This window comes from Perognathus longimembris, chromosome 7 (genome assembly GCF_023159225.1).
Source record: "Perognathus longimembris pacificus isolate PPM17 chromosome 7, ASM2315922v1, whole genome shotgun sequence".
Lineage (NCBI taxonomy): Eukaryota > Metazoa > Chordata > Mammalia > Rodentia > Heteromyidae > Perognathus > Perognathus longimembris.
Genome location: NC_063167.1, coordinates 65574128 through 65591689, shown reverse-complemented (window position 1 = coordinate 65591689; position 17562 = coordinate 65574128). Strand labels below are relative to the sequence as shown.

The window sequence follows — 17562 nt, the reverse complement described above, 5'->3', positions numbered from 1 at the left end:
TCAGGCAAGTGCACTATCTACTCAGTCACATTCTCAGCCCTTCATACATTTTTGGTTTACAAATTTCTAGGAATGCAACTGGTGTTTCAGGAAGATCTTTAAGTTAATCATATATTCTTGTTATATTGTCTTCTAATATAGTTACCTTCTCTCTTCTATCAAAGTAAAAAAAATTATCTTTCTTTGAATTTTATCTCCCTGAATATAACAGAGGACTAGTACTTTTTCACTTATTGTGTATTCCACATTATTTTTTGCGTGTTATCTAGTCATATTTGCCTAACCAAAAGCATGAAGAGAAAGAAATTTTAATGTCACTTTACATCTCTTTATCCCAGAACATTCTATATAATGTCAAATGTGATCCATAATTGATATTCAAAACCTGTTTCTTGGATCTATAGTTATGGTTTTCTTTTTTTAATTAGTTATGTTTTTCTTTTGATGCATTTTCTTCTGTGTATTTTCAAGAAAGCCCTGCTTATTTACAATATTCAGTAGCACATGAAAACAAGACTAATTGCCACAACTAATACTAATATTGATTGTCAATCTGAGGGGGGAAACCTCCATTTCTTTGTTTAAATGGTATTGAACTTAAGGGATTTATACATTCTAAGCTATACTCTTCTACTGAGCTGTATTAGCTATGGTTGGTTTGGTTTTTTTTCCCTTAATACATAATGTTTGTGTTATTAAAGAGAAAAGTTACAGAATGGGGGAAAATCTTTGCCAGTTAATCCTCAGACAAAGGAGACCTTCCAAAAGTCACTTATCAAAAGAGCAGTACAATTAGCAGGGAAATAAATGGAGTTTACAAAACAACTCCAAGTAGCTAAGAACTACATGAAGAAATGTTCAACATCCTTAAGCAGGAGAGGGGAGGGGAAGGGAGGGGAGGGGAGGGGAGGGGAGGGGAGGGGAGGGGAGGGGAGGGGAGGGGAGGGGAGAAAGAAAAAAATAGGGCTGAGTGCCAGTAGTACTCCTTAGCTACTACTTAGGAGGCTGACATCTAGAAAATCACAGTTCAAAGCCAGCTGGGGCAGAGAAGTCTGTCAAGTTTCTTCTGCAATTAACTAGCAAAATGCTGGACTGAAGGTATAGTTCAAGTGTTAGAGCACAAGACATAATCAAGAAAGCCAAGCCAAAATACAAAGCCCAAAGTACAAATCCTATTACCGGCACACAGACATGGAAAGACAGGGGCATGTGTGCACGCTAGTGCAATCCCACTCACACACACAGAATGAGAAAGACAAGATAAAAATTGATAAGCTATACTCTATCAGGATTAAGCACTGTTCCTGGAAAGGTACTGTTAATAAAAAAAAAAAAAAAGAGAGAGAAGCTACAGAATGGAAGGAAACACTTGCAATTTGCATATCTTATACAGATAATGGTCATGTATATAGTGATTAAAATTCAGTAAGAAAACAATCCAATGTTTTAAAATAGACAAAAGATTAGAGTGAATAGTTCACCAAAGATAAGGAAAATGTAGGTGACAGAGGAAAAGATGCTCAATATCATCAAAGAAATGCAAATAAGCAAATTAAAATCACAGAGATGCCTGAAATTAAAACTTTTTAACTGTATCAAGTTATTGGTAGGGTCCTGCTATTTTGGAAAATCGTTTGGGCTCTTTCTTTAAAAGTTAACATCTATACAACCGCCAAAATAAGTTAACATCTGTCATATGATATAACAATATTTTCTCTGTAACATTTAGCCAAGAATATTTAGTTCACTAAAAAAAAAAAACAACAACAACAAGCTTGTACAAAAATGTTTATAGTAGTTTTTTGGTGGTACCCAATTCTGGTAATAATCCAAATGCCCATGAACAGTGAGAGAAATTCTAATATATCCATACAATGTAATATTACTTAGACACATCATCATGGGGGTCTGAATTCAGCCTGGACGCTGTCCCTAAGCTTTTTTCCTCAAGGCTAGTGCTCTACCACTTGACTCACAGCTCCATCTCTAGCTTTTTACAGGCTCCTTGGAGTCTCACAGACTTTCATGCCCAGGTTAGCTTTGGACAGTTATCCTCAGATCTCAGGCTCCTGAGTAACCAAGGATTAGAGGAATGAGTCACGTGTCCAGCTCTCAGTTATATTTTAATAAAGGTACTGAGGTAAAATACAGTTGAAACTCTTATAATATCTTGCTGTAGACACTGACTATAGATTGCCTTAATTAAAATCAACTTAATATATCTTGGTTCTAGACCAAGTTTTTCTGGTTAGTGGTGAAAGATACTATGGCCTGGTAAGTGAGCAGTGTCTAGAGTAGTGCTCTTGAGTGGTGGTAGCATCCTTAAGATGGTACTAGTGGAAAATCTTTGGGTCACCAGGGCACACCCTCCAATGAAGTTGTGGAGCCCCTTCTCTATCTTCATTGCTTCTCAGCTATGAAGCAACACCTTACTGTGCCATATGCTCCCCACCAAATGTTATCTAGGACACCAAGGACAGCACCAAAGCAATGGAGCCTATAGATCTTGGACTGCAGCTTCCAGAACCATTAGCCAAAATGAACATCATCTCTTTATAAGTTAATTATCTTAATTATTCTGTCATGAAGAAAGGTGACTAATACAGTAGACAAATCACTTAACCTAAGTATCATTTTTGTTGCTTGTAAAACAAGAACAAGCTAAAATTTGTACATGCTCGGCTTAATTCATGGATCTATAGACTAGTACCATGCTTTCACAACATGTTCCCAGAATACTAGAGTAAATCTCACTTTATAAATCAAGTAACATTCTGAGATGGGAGAAAATGTTTATTCCAAAATACACCAACATGACAAGTTGAATTGTAACTCCTTTGTACAACTATTTAAAGCTAATAAAAATTATACATGCACCAATAAAATAATAAAAAGTATACACACAAATACACACACAAGCAACATCTCTTATTTAAAACAATAAAATATAAAATACCAAGAAAAGAACATTAGCTTGGGTAAGAATATGTAGTTTCAAATTGTAGCTAAGTAACTTTACCTCTGTGCCTCACTTTTTAAAAATATATAAGAAACAATCACCAAATACCTCTTGGATTGCTGTAAAATAAAATCAGCAAATTATCTGACAGGCAATGTTCTGAAATGGTAATTAAAATTACTACTAGTAACAAATCAGTACTTTAAATCATAAAATCATTTTGTAGGCTTCAATTTCCTTGTAATATGTAAAAATGACTATCATACTATAAACATATTTTTAAAACTACTATTTGAAAAGACATCTCTCACTATAAATTTAAAAAGAATTTAAAATTCATGCTAAAATACTCAGTACTCACTTAGCATCAGTTAGATGAAGTAATAACTGCTTTATGCAATTTATATAAAAAGCCATGACAGCAAGCAGAGAGGGGATAGGGAATTCTGGAAAATAAAGTAGAAAGTACTACTACTTTTCTAAGAGTATCAGGGAAAACTCTCATAGGAAACATTTTAACAGGGACTTTAGTATATTGTGTGGTATGTTTATGTGTGTGTATATTTTTGGTTGGTTGTGGGGCTTGAACTCAGGGCCTGGGCACTGTCCCTGAGCTTTTTGCTCAAGGCTAGTGCTCTACCACTTTGTGCCACAGAACTACTTCTGGTCTTCTGGTGGTTAATTGGAGATAAGAGTCTCACAGACTTTTCTGTCCTGGCTGGCTTCAAACCATGATCCTCAGATCTCAGCCACTTGAGTAATAAGGATAATAGGCATGAGCCATTGGCACATGCAGACTTCAGTATATTTTAATAACATTTTAAGCAAAGTATCACTGCATTAGCCAGACTTCCTTATCCAACAAAAAAGGACCCCTTTAAATTGGTGTATTGAGGAATGAAACAAACTATTTCACGCAGGATTGAAATTAAATACCATTCTCACTAAGAAAAACAACAACAATTATTAAACAGAAAAAAGGTTTTAGGAGTTTCACTTGACAGCAGGATACCTCATGAAAACTATCTAGTTAAGAATTTGTTTTTCTCTATAGTCTCTTGATTTAATTATCCTAGTAAGAAAACACATAAGGACTTAAAAAATTTTTAAGTGCTGAAATCTGTATTATTCCAAGAGTAAATATAACATAAATATATTCTTTAAAAGTTTATATTTCTTACATCTTTTTTACTGGTGGCTTTAAGGAATAAAAAACAATGCCTTTCTTCAAATGCTGTTGTTAAAATTTTAGAACCAGCAAACAGATAAAGGCCTACTTCTGCTGTTAAAATAATTTGCCTGCCAAAACAGAAAAAAGCTCACAAGGACATAATTTGGAGTAACCTTTTGAATGAAAAAAAACCCTTTTTAAATCTGCTTTTATGTACTGTTTTCATTACTCAACCTTCAAGGATCATCTTTTCCTCTCTTGCACTAGAGCACAGAAATGTAATTTAAATCTTAAACTGGTAATTTTTCATCATTGCCTCAGCAGATGAATTTAGCTTCCAGAGCACCATTGTACTCATTAAACACACGTGGCTATGAAAATTTAAACTTAAACTAAAAAGTTATTTCCTCAACCACATTAAACCACAATTGGGTGTAGTTAGACATCCTATGTCTCCTGGCTAATATACTAGAATGTTATCAAATAGACATATAACATTTGTCGTCACAGGAAGTGTTACTCAGCAAAGTTGTTCTAAAAGGTAGCCAAATCTAAGTTTTCCTTGCAGACAATATTATATTACCTGGGACTGGGAATATGGCCTAGGAGCAAGAGTGCTCACCTCGTATACATGAAGCCCTGGGTTCTATTCCTCAGCATCACATATATAGAAAAAGCCGGAAGTGGCGCTGTGGCTCAAGTGGTAGAATGCTAGCCTTGAGCAAAAAGAAGCCAGGGACAGTGCTCAGGCCCTGAGTTCAAGCCCAGGACTGGCAAAAAACAAAAAGATTTTAAAAAATATTATATTACCTGACAGTCCTAGACATGTAATATTTGACTTCATAAAGACTACTATAATGGAAGAGATGGTCCTACAAACATGTCTTGTTCGTGGCCCAACAGTCTTAAATTTTTTAACCAATTTTACAAGTGGAAAGAGGCACCATGCATTATTTTGTTTTTATTTGGATATGATATATATAATGCACATATATATATATATAGTCTGCCTACATATGAAGGAGCAATTTGCTGTAAGTATCATATAAAAACAAGGTGTTAACATTGAAGTAATGAACTATGAAATTCTGGTTTGGTAATTGTTTTTCTGAAATCAACATTTTTCATTTTGTGTGTTATCCAAGCATATATGGTTCCAAGGAGACCTATGATGAGAATAACTGAGAATGCCCAAGATACGTCAAGTTCACTGCTCTAAAATTACTCAAATTTACCTATACCCAAAGTACAGTGTATCCATAACTGTACAGAACCAAGTGTTATGCTGGTGTTTTGTTCTTTAGGCACTGGCAAAAGAGCTGGCCTTTAGCAAATCCCATATTGACCAACAAGAAACTAGCTGAAAAAGGAATTATATACAGTTCTTTTAACTTCCTTAAAAGACTTATTTTATTTAACAAACATGTATCTTAAGCCACATATGGTGGCCTGTAATCCTAGCATTCAGGAGACTGTGACAGGAGAACTACAAATTTAAGGGCTGGCCGATTACATAGTAAGACCTGGTATCAAAAAGACAAAATAATATTGATGATGAAAAAGCTAAAAGCTATGTTTTAGTACAATTTTTACCACATATGAATATATTATTTTTCAGAACTTTAGGAGTGTTCAATTTAAAGGCAAGTAATACTAGTATTCTCAAAATCAGAAGCATACAAAGACAGAAACACATAAGACCAATATGATTCACAAAACAAGTAGTTTAATGCGCCCAATTATGAGACACACTGGTAGAAAATTTTGGAAGGATGATGAAGGGCTTTGTGTATTCCATTTTGTTACCAAGTTACTGCAAGCTGAAGCACAATAGTTTCCTAACCTATGCTCTATTCTTCAAGAACAGTCCCTATTCCTAATATTAACATTAGAGAATCCCACCCCCTCAGTGTCTTAGTTGAATGGATCAGAGTACACTGCATGTTCCATGTAGGGCCAATAACATTTTCTCATCCAAACATTGAAAACTGAGTTAAAAGAAGTTAAAAGGAGTAGCAATAAATACAAGCAAGTATGATTAAAATAACCACTGTTGTACAGTGTCTACAAAACTTAAAGACTGAAGTAAACATTAAAGTTTCAGGAAGCTGAAACATGTGTTGCTTTTAAGGACTAGAAGAGCCAGTAGGTCACTGATGTTAACAGAATAATTGAGACAGAAATTATATTTGGGAAGTGTAAGTAAGTGTAAGTAAGGAGTTTCTTTAAAAGACCATGATTAGTTGTTAGGAATGTTGGCTTAGCGGCAGAGTGCTTGCCTTGCATGCATGAAACCCTGGGTTCAATTCCTCACCACCACATAAACAGAAAAAGCTGGAAGTGGAGCTGCACTATGGCTCAAGTGGTAGAGTGATAACCTTGAGCAAAATGAAGCCAGGGACAGTGATCAGGCTCTGAGTTCAAGCCCCAGGACTGGCAAAAGAAAAAAATAAAGAGAGAGTGGTTATTAACCAAATTTGAGGTGACAATGGTATTACAGTTTAATAAAAACACAAGAGGTGCAAACTTATTTTAAGACAAAAGTTGGGGGGGAGTGTCCAGAATGAGTCCTATTCTGCACAAGAATAAAACATGATATTACAGAAGATTCAAAAGTCACAAAAAGTTCTGGTACTCAAGAGGATGACATATGAGGATTACAATTCAAAGCCAGCCCAAGCAGGAAAGTCTGTGAGTCTTACCTCAACCTCCAAAAAGCTAGAGGAGAAACCATGGCACAAGTAGTAGAGCACTGGCCTTGAGCAAAAAAGGTCAGGGGAAAATATGAGTTTAATTAAGCCCCAGGTCCCTAGCCTCATGCTCACAAAAGAACTGGGAACCAGTGGCTCACACTTGTAATCCTGGCTACTGAAGTCTGAGATCTGGAGGATGGCCATTCAAAGCTAGACAGAGCATTAAAGTGACAAACTCCAAAATACCCCCCCCACACACACACACACTGGAGGCATGACTCATGTTTAGTGTACCAACTGAGCAAGCTATCTGAGCAAGCATGAGGCTCTGAGCTCAAATCCTGATTGGGGGCGGGGGGGAAGTACAGCCACAGTTAGGTGAAATAATTTTCCCCTTAATATAGTGATGGAGAGGGGAGGGCAGAGGTAAAATGCCTAAAACCTGAAGAAGTTGAAAGAGGGGGCTGGGAATATGGCCTAGTGGTAAAAGGGCTTGCCTCATATACATGAAGCCCTAGGTTCAATTCCCCAGCACCACATATATAGAAAATGGACAGAAGTGGCGCTGTGGCTCAAGTGGCAGAGTGCTATCCTTGAGCAAAAAAGAAAAAAAAAAAAGTTGAAAGAGACATGGAAAATACTCATACTGTTGAATACCATGTATCACTAGTAAAGGCAGTCATGAGGTAATTGATTCTTTAATTACAAATAAGCAGCAATGGGATAATTTAGAACATATTATAAGGTTTGAGCTATAAGTGGGGAAAGTTATGAGAGTTAGCAACAGGTAAGACAAGAATCACTTTCACTGACACAAAGTTTCAGGGGGGAAAAAACAAACTAAAATTACATGGGAAAAGCAAGCTACTAATGGGCTAGGCAAAAATAACCTTAGGTATGGTTCTCATATAACCTAGTATAATAACTACAGTTTGCAAAAATAACAATCTAGTCAGAATCGATACTGTCATAAAAAGTTGAAAAGGTGTTAAAATTTACATTATAAAGAATGTAAACTTGGAGCTCCAGTGGCACAATCGGTTAGCAATTGTAAACTAGTTTTTTTTCAAAATAGTATTTAAAACAAACAAGCCTTTACTCATTCAGCAATCAAATGTTAAGTATACAGTAGACCTTTGGTATCTTTGAAAACATGCTTCAAAAGCGGTTGGTGGTAAGAAAACCCCCACAACAGATGCACAGAGTTGATCACTGTAAAATGACTCTAGTTTATTGTATGTATGGTATATACACTTTAGTAAGTGCATAGACAAACTAATATGTCCAAACAACGAAGTAATTTTTAGTATATTAAATCTCATATAATAAGTCTGAGCACCCCTGAAACCACATGGATTAGCTACATTATTGTCACGAGAAATTACTGGTGTACGCATCAATACCATTCACCAAAACTTTTATTTCATGCTTTTTATCTCAAATACTATAGATGCAATATTTCCATAAGAGTCTAATTTCTGTAAAGATATGCCAACTTCCAACAAATCTAAAATTTTAACATCGTCCCTTAAGTGTAACCTCTCAACAAATCTAAACTTTTCATGTTATCCCTTAAGCACACTTTTACTTTACTTTTGTGGAAGAGTAGGACAACTATTGGCAGATCACACAATAATGACTTAAACATATTTAAACTGATGATAACATCGACAGAAAGCTTCACCTCAACTACCTGTCTAATGCACTCAAAATTTTTTGTTGTTGTTCTTTCATTTTGAGATTTTTTTTCCTCTTTATTATTCTCATTAAAGGTGATGTACAGAGGGGTTAAAGTTACACAATTCTTTTGAATGGAAAGAATTTTTTACTACACTTGAAAAAAAACTACTTGTAATACATTTGTGAATAAAATAAATACATTTGTCATTACACCTATAAGAATGTCCCCAAATCAGAACAGTGACAAAGCATCAAGTAAATGCTGGAGGATATAAATAAAAATATACTCTCAAAATTGTGAGAATGCAAACATAGTACAATCACTTTGGAAGACAATTTGGTAGCTCACAAAACTAAACATTCATAATCTTGTCACACAACCAAATAGTTGTATTCCTTGGTATTTACCCAAAGGAGCTGAAAACTTGTGCCCATACAAAAACTTGCACATGGATATTTATAGCAGCTTTATTCATAATTGCCAAAACTTGAAAGCAACCAAAATGTTCCTTAATAAGTTCATGAACAAACTATTACATCCAAACAATGGAATGATTTTCAGAGCTAAAAAGAGCTATCCAGCCAGAAGTCATAGATGAAACTTAAATGCATACTGCCATGTGAAAGAGTTCCAAAATGTATGATTCCAACTATATGAGGTTCTGAAGGAGAAACTATGGAAACAATTAAAAATAGATAATTAAACTAATAGTTCCAAAGCACGGAGGAGGGCAGAAGATAAGTAGATGGTGCACGGGAGATTCTCAACACTATGCTACAATGCTAACTATGTCATTACACATTTGTACAAGACTACTGAATGAACCCTAATGAAAATCTTGGACTCTGGATGATGATGATGATTGTAATGGTGGTGATAGTGCTGGTGCTGGTGGTAGTGGTGGTGGTGGTGGTGGTAATGTTATTGTTGGTTAAACAATTTTAATGCTGACCTTGATTGCTGCTCACACCTGTAATCCTAGCTACTTAGGAGCCTGAACTCAGGATTACGGTTCGAAGTCAGCCCAGGCATTAAAGTCTGTGAGACTCTGGTCTCCAATGAAACTACTCAGAATAAGCCAGAAGTGGTGCTGTGGCTCAAGCAGTTGGGCACTAGCCTTGAGCACAAAGAGGCTCAGGGGCAGCACCAAAGCCCTGAGTTCAAGCCCCAAGCCTGGCAAAAAGACAGAAATATGCAAAAGCAAAAGACAATGTTAATAGTGGAGGAAGTTATGTTTGTACTAGAGGTAGGAAATTATTGGAAAATCTTGTACTTTCAATTTTGTTTTATGTACATAAAACTGCTCTTTTAAAGCAAGTCTTCAGGGGAGGGAAGGAGACTTAAAATCAATGCTTTGTGTTCTTGGGTTTTTTTGCTCACAGCTTCTACTACTTGAGTTATGTCTCCAATTCTGGCTTCATGCTGACTAATTGGAAGGCAAGGGTTTGGTAGATATTGTTTGCCTGTGTTGGCATTCAACTGCAACCCTCAGATTTTTTTTACTCCTGAGTAGCTAGGATAATAGGTATAAGCCACTGGCACTCAGCTTAAAAATAAACTCTCTTAGAAAACGGCAGGTCAGAGTTGGAGGTGGAGCTCAGATGGTAGAACACAAGTCAATGAGTAAAAGCATCAGGTACTGAGTTTGAGTGCCAGTCACAGACCTAAAAAAAAACAAAACCAATAACTCTGGATGGAATGACTTAAATGTAAAAAGGAAAATTTCAAAATTCTTACAAAACAAGACATGGGTTTAAGAAACCATTTCTACCTGAGCACCTGTGGCTCATAAAACAAAAGGCTAGCAAACAGAAAGACATTCTACAACAGAGAAAGGAAAACTATGTCTAAATCACAAATGAGACAGCATATTACATATTACAGCCTCTTGCTTTGTAAAAATGAAAAAAAAACAATATCAAGACTTCAAAAGGATCTTTTACTTCATGCATTGCTGGTATAAATATAAATGAATACAGCTGAGAAATTCAGTATCACCTCTTAAAATTAAGCATTTGCTGCCCTGTGTGGAAGCAACTATGCCTCTATATGTATAATAAATAGGTCTTTCATAGAGACATGGAAGCACATACAGAATGTCTACGCTATCTTTATTTACAACTTGAAAAACAGAAATACTAAACACTCAAGTCAGAGTGGATAAATATTCAAATATCCAACTAGATTAAAATGAAAATATAGATAAATCTTAGCTAATCTAGGTAAAAATTTAAGTTCAAAAGATGTATTACAACACAGTTATATAAAAAAACTACAAGACTTTTTGGGGGATTACATATGGAATGAAATTACAATTAAAAAAGAATGGCTGGGGGCTGGGGATATAGCCTAGTGGCAAGAGTGCCTGCCTCGGTATACCCGAGGCCCTAGGTTCGATTCCCCAGCACCACATATACAGAAAACGGCCAGAAGCGGCGCTGTGGCTCAAGTGGCAGAGTGCTAGCCTTGAGCGGGAAAAAGCCAGGGACAGTGCTCAGGCCCTGAGTCCAAGGCCCAGGACTGGCCAAAAAAAAAAAAGAAGAATGGCTGGGCACTGGTGGCTCACACCTATAATCCTAGCTACTCAGGAGGCTGAGATCTGAGGATCATGATTCAAAGACAGCCCAGGCAGAAAAGTCCCTGTGAGACTCTTACCTCCAATAAACAACTCAGAAAAAGCCAGAAGTGGTGCTGTGGCTCAGTTTGTGTAGTTGGGAAAATGGGTTGGAAGAAAACTATAGTCCCTACTTTTGGGATGAGGGAGAACTGTGGCTCATGAGTACCTATTATGGTAGACAGCCAGTAATGATTCATAATTGCCTGAGGTTTAATAAAATATATCCCCAAATCACATGTAATTGTCTCAATGACAATTCTGACAAACAGAATAATCAACCCCTTAGGAAATCCCTAAGGGATTTTGTTTTGCTTTTACATTATAGGAAAGGCAAAATAAGAATAATGTGCAAAATATGATACTCAGCACTGGTACTGGGTAGTATGCCTTCTATAACCAGAAATAAATTCATAACTACTTTCTAATAAATTGAAGTGCCTTATGTGCCAGGACCGTAAAGCTTTAGCCAATTAGACAAAGTAATCACTGCCAAGTCCTTTAACTAAATATAGCCCCATAACAATTATCTATTATGTAATGCTCATCTTCATAATGTAGCATTTCAACAATTATTCAGTGTAAGTTACTGAAAGATGATTTAATGTATAAGGGAGGATATACACAAATATTACATCATTTAGTATAAAGCAATTGGGCAATGAAGGATTCTAAAATCTTGGGGGACTTGGGGGGGACCCATGAATTTCGAATTTCAAGGAACAAATATAGTTGTGTATCAGCTATACAAATCTTTTAATTAAGTGTAAATGCTACATGAACATTTGTTAGACTGCACTGTTTAGGAAACGACAAAGAAAAAAGTTTCATACTCAGTACAAACTTCACAATTTTTTCTGAGTATCTTCAATATATATGGTTGAATCCATGGATTTGAAGCCCATGAAATACAGTAGACTAATTTTATATTTTGATAATTACAAGGAACTTCTCCCATATAATGACATTCCTCATCTCAGGTAACAAATAGAACCTCTCTACCAATATAATGAGAACCGGTATGAGCCAAGCCTAGAGATAAGGTGTAAGCTTAAACATCTGGAAGTTTATGAAACCTGAACAGTCTGAAAAATTGGGAGATTTTGGCAAACATTTGACATCTTTCATCAGAAATGGTATTTGTTAGGTTTAAAAGGCCTATGCAAAGGTTATTTATGTTGTTATTCTCTGTAGCAATTAGGCTTCATTTGCAATAATAAAGCACTGCTAAATTACTGCCTACCAAACAAAATGTGGAAATCATAAATATTCTTGTGGAAATCTAATGAGTATTATAAAGTTTATATTAAGTGATTAACTACATTTCTGGTTGATTTCTAGAAATTTCACTCAACACTGGAATTCAAAGCATTTATATGGGTCCACAGATCTGTGGCAACTTAAAGAACGGTGGACAGAGATACAGCCTGCGTTCAGTCAGCTTTACTATAACTACTGATAATTTACTTAATGTCTTGAACTTAAGTTTCCTGACTCATATGATAGAATTATCATGCCCCACCATCATTTAAGGTGTATGGAATACTAAATACAATGTCTAACACGCAGTAAATAATAAATGCCAGCTGTCATTTCATATAATTCTCCTATAGTACAAATGTATTCTCCTCTAGGAAGCAAAAACTATCTTGTCACATCCTGATATCTTCTAACATAGCTTTGATAGCTATTCAATATTGCTCCTTAAATTAGCACCTGTGATTGAAGACTATCTTAACTTTCTATTTGAGTAAGTTCCCTTTACCTAAATAAATTCTGCTGGAAATACAATGTGATTCCTAGCCGAAAACTTTTCTTGGCTTCTCCACTCCCCCGCCCCCCACCGCCCCTACTTTTGGGGCTTGAAAGCTTTTCTAGTGGTTAACTAGAGATACAAGTCTCATAGACTTTCCTGCCTGGGCTGGCTTCAACCATGATCCTCAGTTATCAGCCACTTGAGTAGTTAGACTAAAGGTGCAAGTCACTGGCACAGCTTTTCTAGGCATGTTGATTGATGAGTCACCAAAAATCAACAAGATAACTTTATTAATATGCTGCTGTGTATTTGGTCCTGCACTGTATAAAAGTACTGTACTGTTATAGCCAACTTTTTTTTTTTTTTTTTGCCAGTCATAGGGCTTGAGTGCTGTCCCTGGCTTCTGTTTTGCTCATGGCTAGCACTCCACCACTTGAATCACAGTGCCACTTTCGGGTTTTTCTGTTTATGTGGTGCTGAGGAATCAAACCCAGGGCTTCATGCATGCTAGGCAAGCACTCTACCACTAAGCCACATTCCCAGCCCTAGCCAACATTTTTATTTTGAGATTCTTCACAGTTTTCATTAATCCCACTTCCTTGAAAATAAACTTTAATTTCTTTGGTCTCATAAAAATAAGTTTCCTGCTCTAGCATTTCAAATATAAAAATTAAGAAAAGAAAATTAGTTGTAGTGGATAAAAATTAGAAATTGATAGTTTAATTTGCATTTTAGCAGCCTGATTTTTATGTTTGCTATAGCAAATATTCTTTCTTACATTTTGAAATTTTTAGCCCTCGAATTTTGTATGTACTTTACTAATGCTTCCCTTTAAAATAAACCTCTTACATTACTAGTAAGAGTAAAAACATTACAGTAATTAACACAATAAAATACTATAGCTTCACATTTTCTTAGCTTTGTCTTTCTATAACATAGGTTCTTAGCAAGCAAGCCACTTCCAGCTCAAACAGCAAAGTATTTCAAATTCCACAGTTTCATTTGAAAAAATAATGAAAAGTTGAATAGGTTGATAAATAGTAATTTTATTATAGTTATATAAAGTACTATTTATTAAAGTAAATTTGTGGAGTGAACATTTATTAGTTTATTAAAGTAACATCTGGAGTGAAGTCTTCCTACAAAACATGACAAAGTAACAATGTTTACCTCTCAAACACATTTTAAAACTGTATAAATATTAAAATCTGCTTAGCAGATAAATAGTAGGAAATTCTCATATTATTTTCAACCTAAACAAAATCAAGACAGGGACCGGGAATATAGCCTAGTGGTAAAGTGCTCGCCTCGTATACATGAAGCCCTGGGTTTGATTCCTCAGCACCACATATATAGAAAAAAGCCGGAAGTGGCGCTGTGGCTCATATACTAGAGTGCTAGCCTTGAGCAAAAAGAAGTCAGGGACAGTGCGCAGGCCCTGAGTTCAAGCCCCAGGACTGGCAAAAAAACAAAACAAAATCATGACAGTTTTGAATATCAAAACTGGTTTATATTGTATACTAGTTTCAGAACACAAAGTAACAAAATGTTACAAAATGAATAGATGGATATAGTTAATGAAGCAAATTTTATGACCATTAAGTGCTGACAAATAATATACTCAAATTTTAATAAACATAATAAATTTTAAATGAAATAACTTTTATTAAAACTGGAAATCTGATAAACCATAAAAGGGCCCTGGATATACATGACAACCTAAGGTTATTACTTCAACACTGAATAAGAACTGTTCTATATCCAGAAGGAGTAATATTTTAGTTTTACTTTAAAGTCTAACTTTAGATCAGTGTTCCCATAGTTTGTCTTGATTTCTTAGAATATCATATTATAATTCCTTATATCTTTAGGTGTCTCCCCAGTTATTTTCAAAAAACTGATCTTAACTAAAATATTCTAAATATATTTTATTTTTTTTTATTTATTTATTTACTTATTTTGGCCAGTCCTGGGGCTTGGACTCAGGGCCTGAGCACTGTCCCTGGCTTCTTTTTGCTCAAGGCTACCACTCTGCCACTTGAGCCATAGTGCCACTTCTGGCCATTTTCTATATATGTGGTGCTGGGGAATTGAACCCAGGGCTTCATGTATACAGGGCAAGCACTCTTGCCACTAGGCCATATTCCCCAGCCCTCTAAATATATTTTAATAAACATAAATATACCTTGTCCCAGGAACAAAGTTGTCTTTTATGTCAACTTTCTATAAACAACATATAGGGATATCAACTACTTTATAATTTTAACACCAGTAAATTAAAAATAACAAGGTTCTTATTTTAAAGGCCTTTGCTTAATTGAAAGGTTTTTCCACCAGACACTGGTGGCTTACACCTGTAATCCTAGCTACTCAGGAGGCTGAGATCTGAGGACCACAGTTCAAAGCCAGCCTGGGCAGCAGAGTCCATGAAACTTTTATCTCCAATTAACAACCAGAAAGATAAAAGTGAAGCTGGCTCAAGTGGCAGAGTGTTAGCCTTGAGCAAAACAGCTCAGGGACAGTGCCCAGGCCCTAAGTTCTAGCCTTAGGGGACAAACACATACACCCCACATGTTTTTCATGTTTCAAAAGTAGGCAATAATTTCCAATGTGCCTAGGAGCATCTTCATTTAAAAAACCCATGTATGTTAATTAAATTTATTTAGGAAACGTGATATATAAGACTTGCTCATAAAGGCTACTTGGAATTAAGCACAATGACAGTATTTTCAGTGACAGGAAACTCAGCTTCACACTTGCAAAGGATTCCAAATATGCAACCATGCACTAATGTATCTTACTGAAATCTCTTGTGCAGGATATAGTAGGTATCATAAGAATGCAAAACAAAAAAACCAACACAAAAACAAAAACACTTTGTATAGAGTTCTTAAATTCAAGCTTTTTAAATAAAGTTAAGTGCCCAGCTCACAAAATGAAATCCAAGAACTCTATTTTCTTACCTAAGTACATTAAAATAACCCAAAATAAGTTTCAGTAAAAAAAAATTTAATCCAGAAGCAAATGTTTTCTAAATCACTTCAAAGCAATGAAAAATAACCCCAAAGGGTAGATCAAGTCTCCTTCTACCCCCATAGAGACCTAAGTTGTGCCTTACATCATCAAATATCTAGCTAGAAATAGATAAGAATATTGCTACTCCACATACACTTAACTAATCAAGGGATGTATTCTGGTATCTTCAGCAGGCGTGTGGTGCCTAATGTTTTCCTCTAATCTCTTTACTTGTATGTATGTAAACAACCACCTTAGGCTCTTTTCTCCGGTGGTCAAACTGGAGGGAAAATGAAACTCTACAAGGCAACCGCATCGGAACTTCCGGATCTTAGGAGACTTAACGAAGAACCATTTATCTCTATCACTCGGTTACAATAAAAAAAAAAAAAAGTAGCCCGCAAAAGAAACTTAGGAGTCACCTGAAGAGGGCTGGTACAAACAAAGCCAGCATTTGAAGAGCCTCCTTTAAAAACAACAACAATAATACAACAATAATATTAAAACTAGTTTGGGGAGTTGGAAGTTATGGGGGCGCTCTTTGTGCAGAGTCTGAAGGGAAGGGGAGGGACGAGCCAACAGCTTGGGAATCATTCAAAGAAGTTCAGCGAGCGGTGTTCCGGGGGGTAAAGGCGGGGCGGGGCCCGGCCGGGGAAGGGGCAGCAAGGCCTCCTCCCGCCGCCCGACACCCCTGGAAGGGCCGGCGAGCTGGCCCCTCGGGGACCCCCGATCGCGGGCTTCAAAGCCACGGGGCTGGCTGGCAGAGCCGGGGTTCCCTCCGGTAGGTCGAATCGAGTTCCAGCGGCCGCAGCCGGGTCTCTGGCTGAGGGGACAGGGTCTGGCTCCCGGGTGACACCCCCGAGTTTGCGCACGTAGCGGGTCCGGGGCGCGGCGGCCTCCCGGCTCCTCTCGGCGCCCAGCCGCGAGCCGGACTCCCACGGGTGTCCTGGCGGCGCCTCCCGCCGGGCCGCGGCCCTTACCTGCAGCTCCGTAAGCAGGATCTCCCCCCGATCGGGGTTGGACGCCATTGCGCTCCGCTCCGGACTCCGCACCTGAACGCCGCCGCCGCCGCAGGCGGAGGGAGAAAGGCGGGACCCGAGCCGCGGCGGGGGGTGAGCAGCGAGGAGAAAAAGAAGGGGGGGGAACCAAAACACTAGGGGTTCATGGAGGCGCACCCCCAACAGGAGGAGCGGCTCACTCCGCTAGGGTCATGGAGAGCGGCGGGGAGCGAGGGCCCTCGGAGCGGCTCCCCCGCGCCGCCCTCCGACGCCCGCACTGGGCTCCGTCCGCTCAGTCGCTCCCTCCGGGCGACGCCGGGAGCCGCCTCAAACCTCTTCGTGCGAGGCGAAGCGGCCGCGGCTGCTGCTCCTCCTGTCGCACCATTTGGCTGTCACCGCGTCGCAAAAGCGGCCGCACTTGGCGGCTCGCAGCACACGTGACGGCAGCCGCCACCGCCTCTCGCTGGGCGGGGCAGGGAAGGCGAGGTGGGTGGGGGGCGGGACGGAGGACGGGAGCGGCGCAGGGGGCGTGGCGTCTCCAGAGCGGCAGACTGCTATTGGTCCTCTGAGTAAAATGAGGGGAAGAGGATTGGGCTGGCGTCTCAAGGGATGCGGGAAGAGGAAAGGTTACGCCCACTTTCTTGCAGCTCGTAACGGCCGGGTGTTGGACGCTGA

The 17562-nt window shown here is 38.0% G+C and overlaps 1 protein-coding gene across 1 annotated transcript in view; it reads right to left on the bottom strand.

The window, feature by feature from the left end:
• Pkn2 (protein kinase N2) overlaps positions 1 to 17298 on the bottom strand; it is a 104265-nt gene extending 86967 nt beyond the window's left edge. Inside the window, exon 1 of the mRNA XM_048351713.1 lies at positions 16870 to 17298. Within this exon, the coding sequence (XP_048207670.1) occupies positions 16870 to 16917 (48 nt within the window). The 5' untranslated portion in view covers positions 16918 to 17298. The remainder of the gene's footprint in view (positions 1 to 16869) is intronic.
• Between the last annotated feature and the right edge of the window lie 264 nt (positions 17299 to 17562).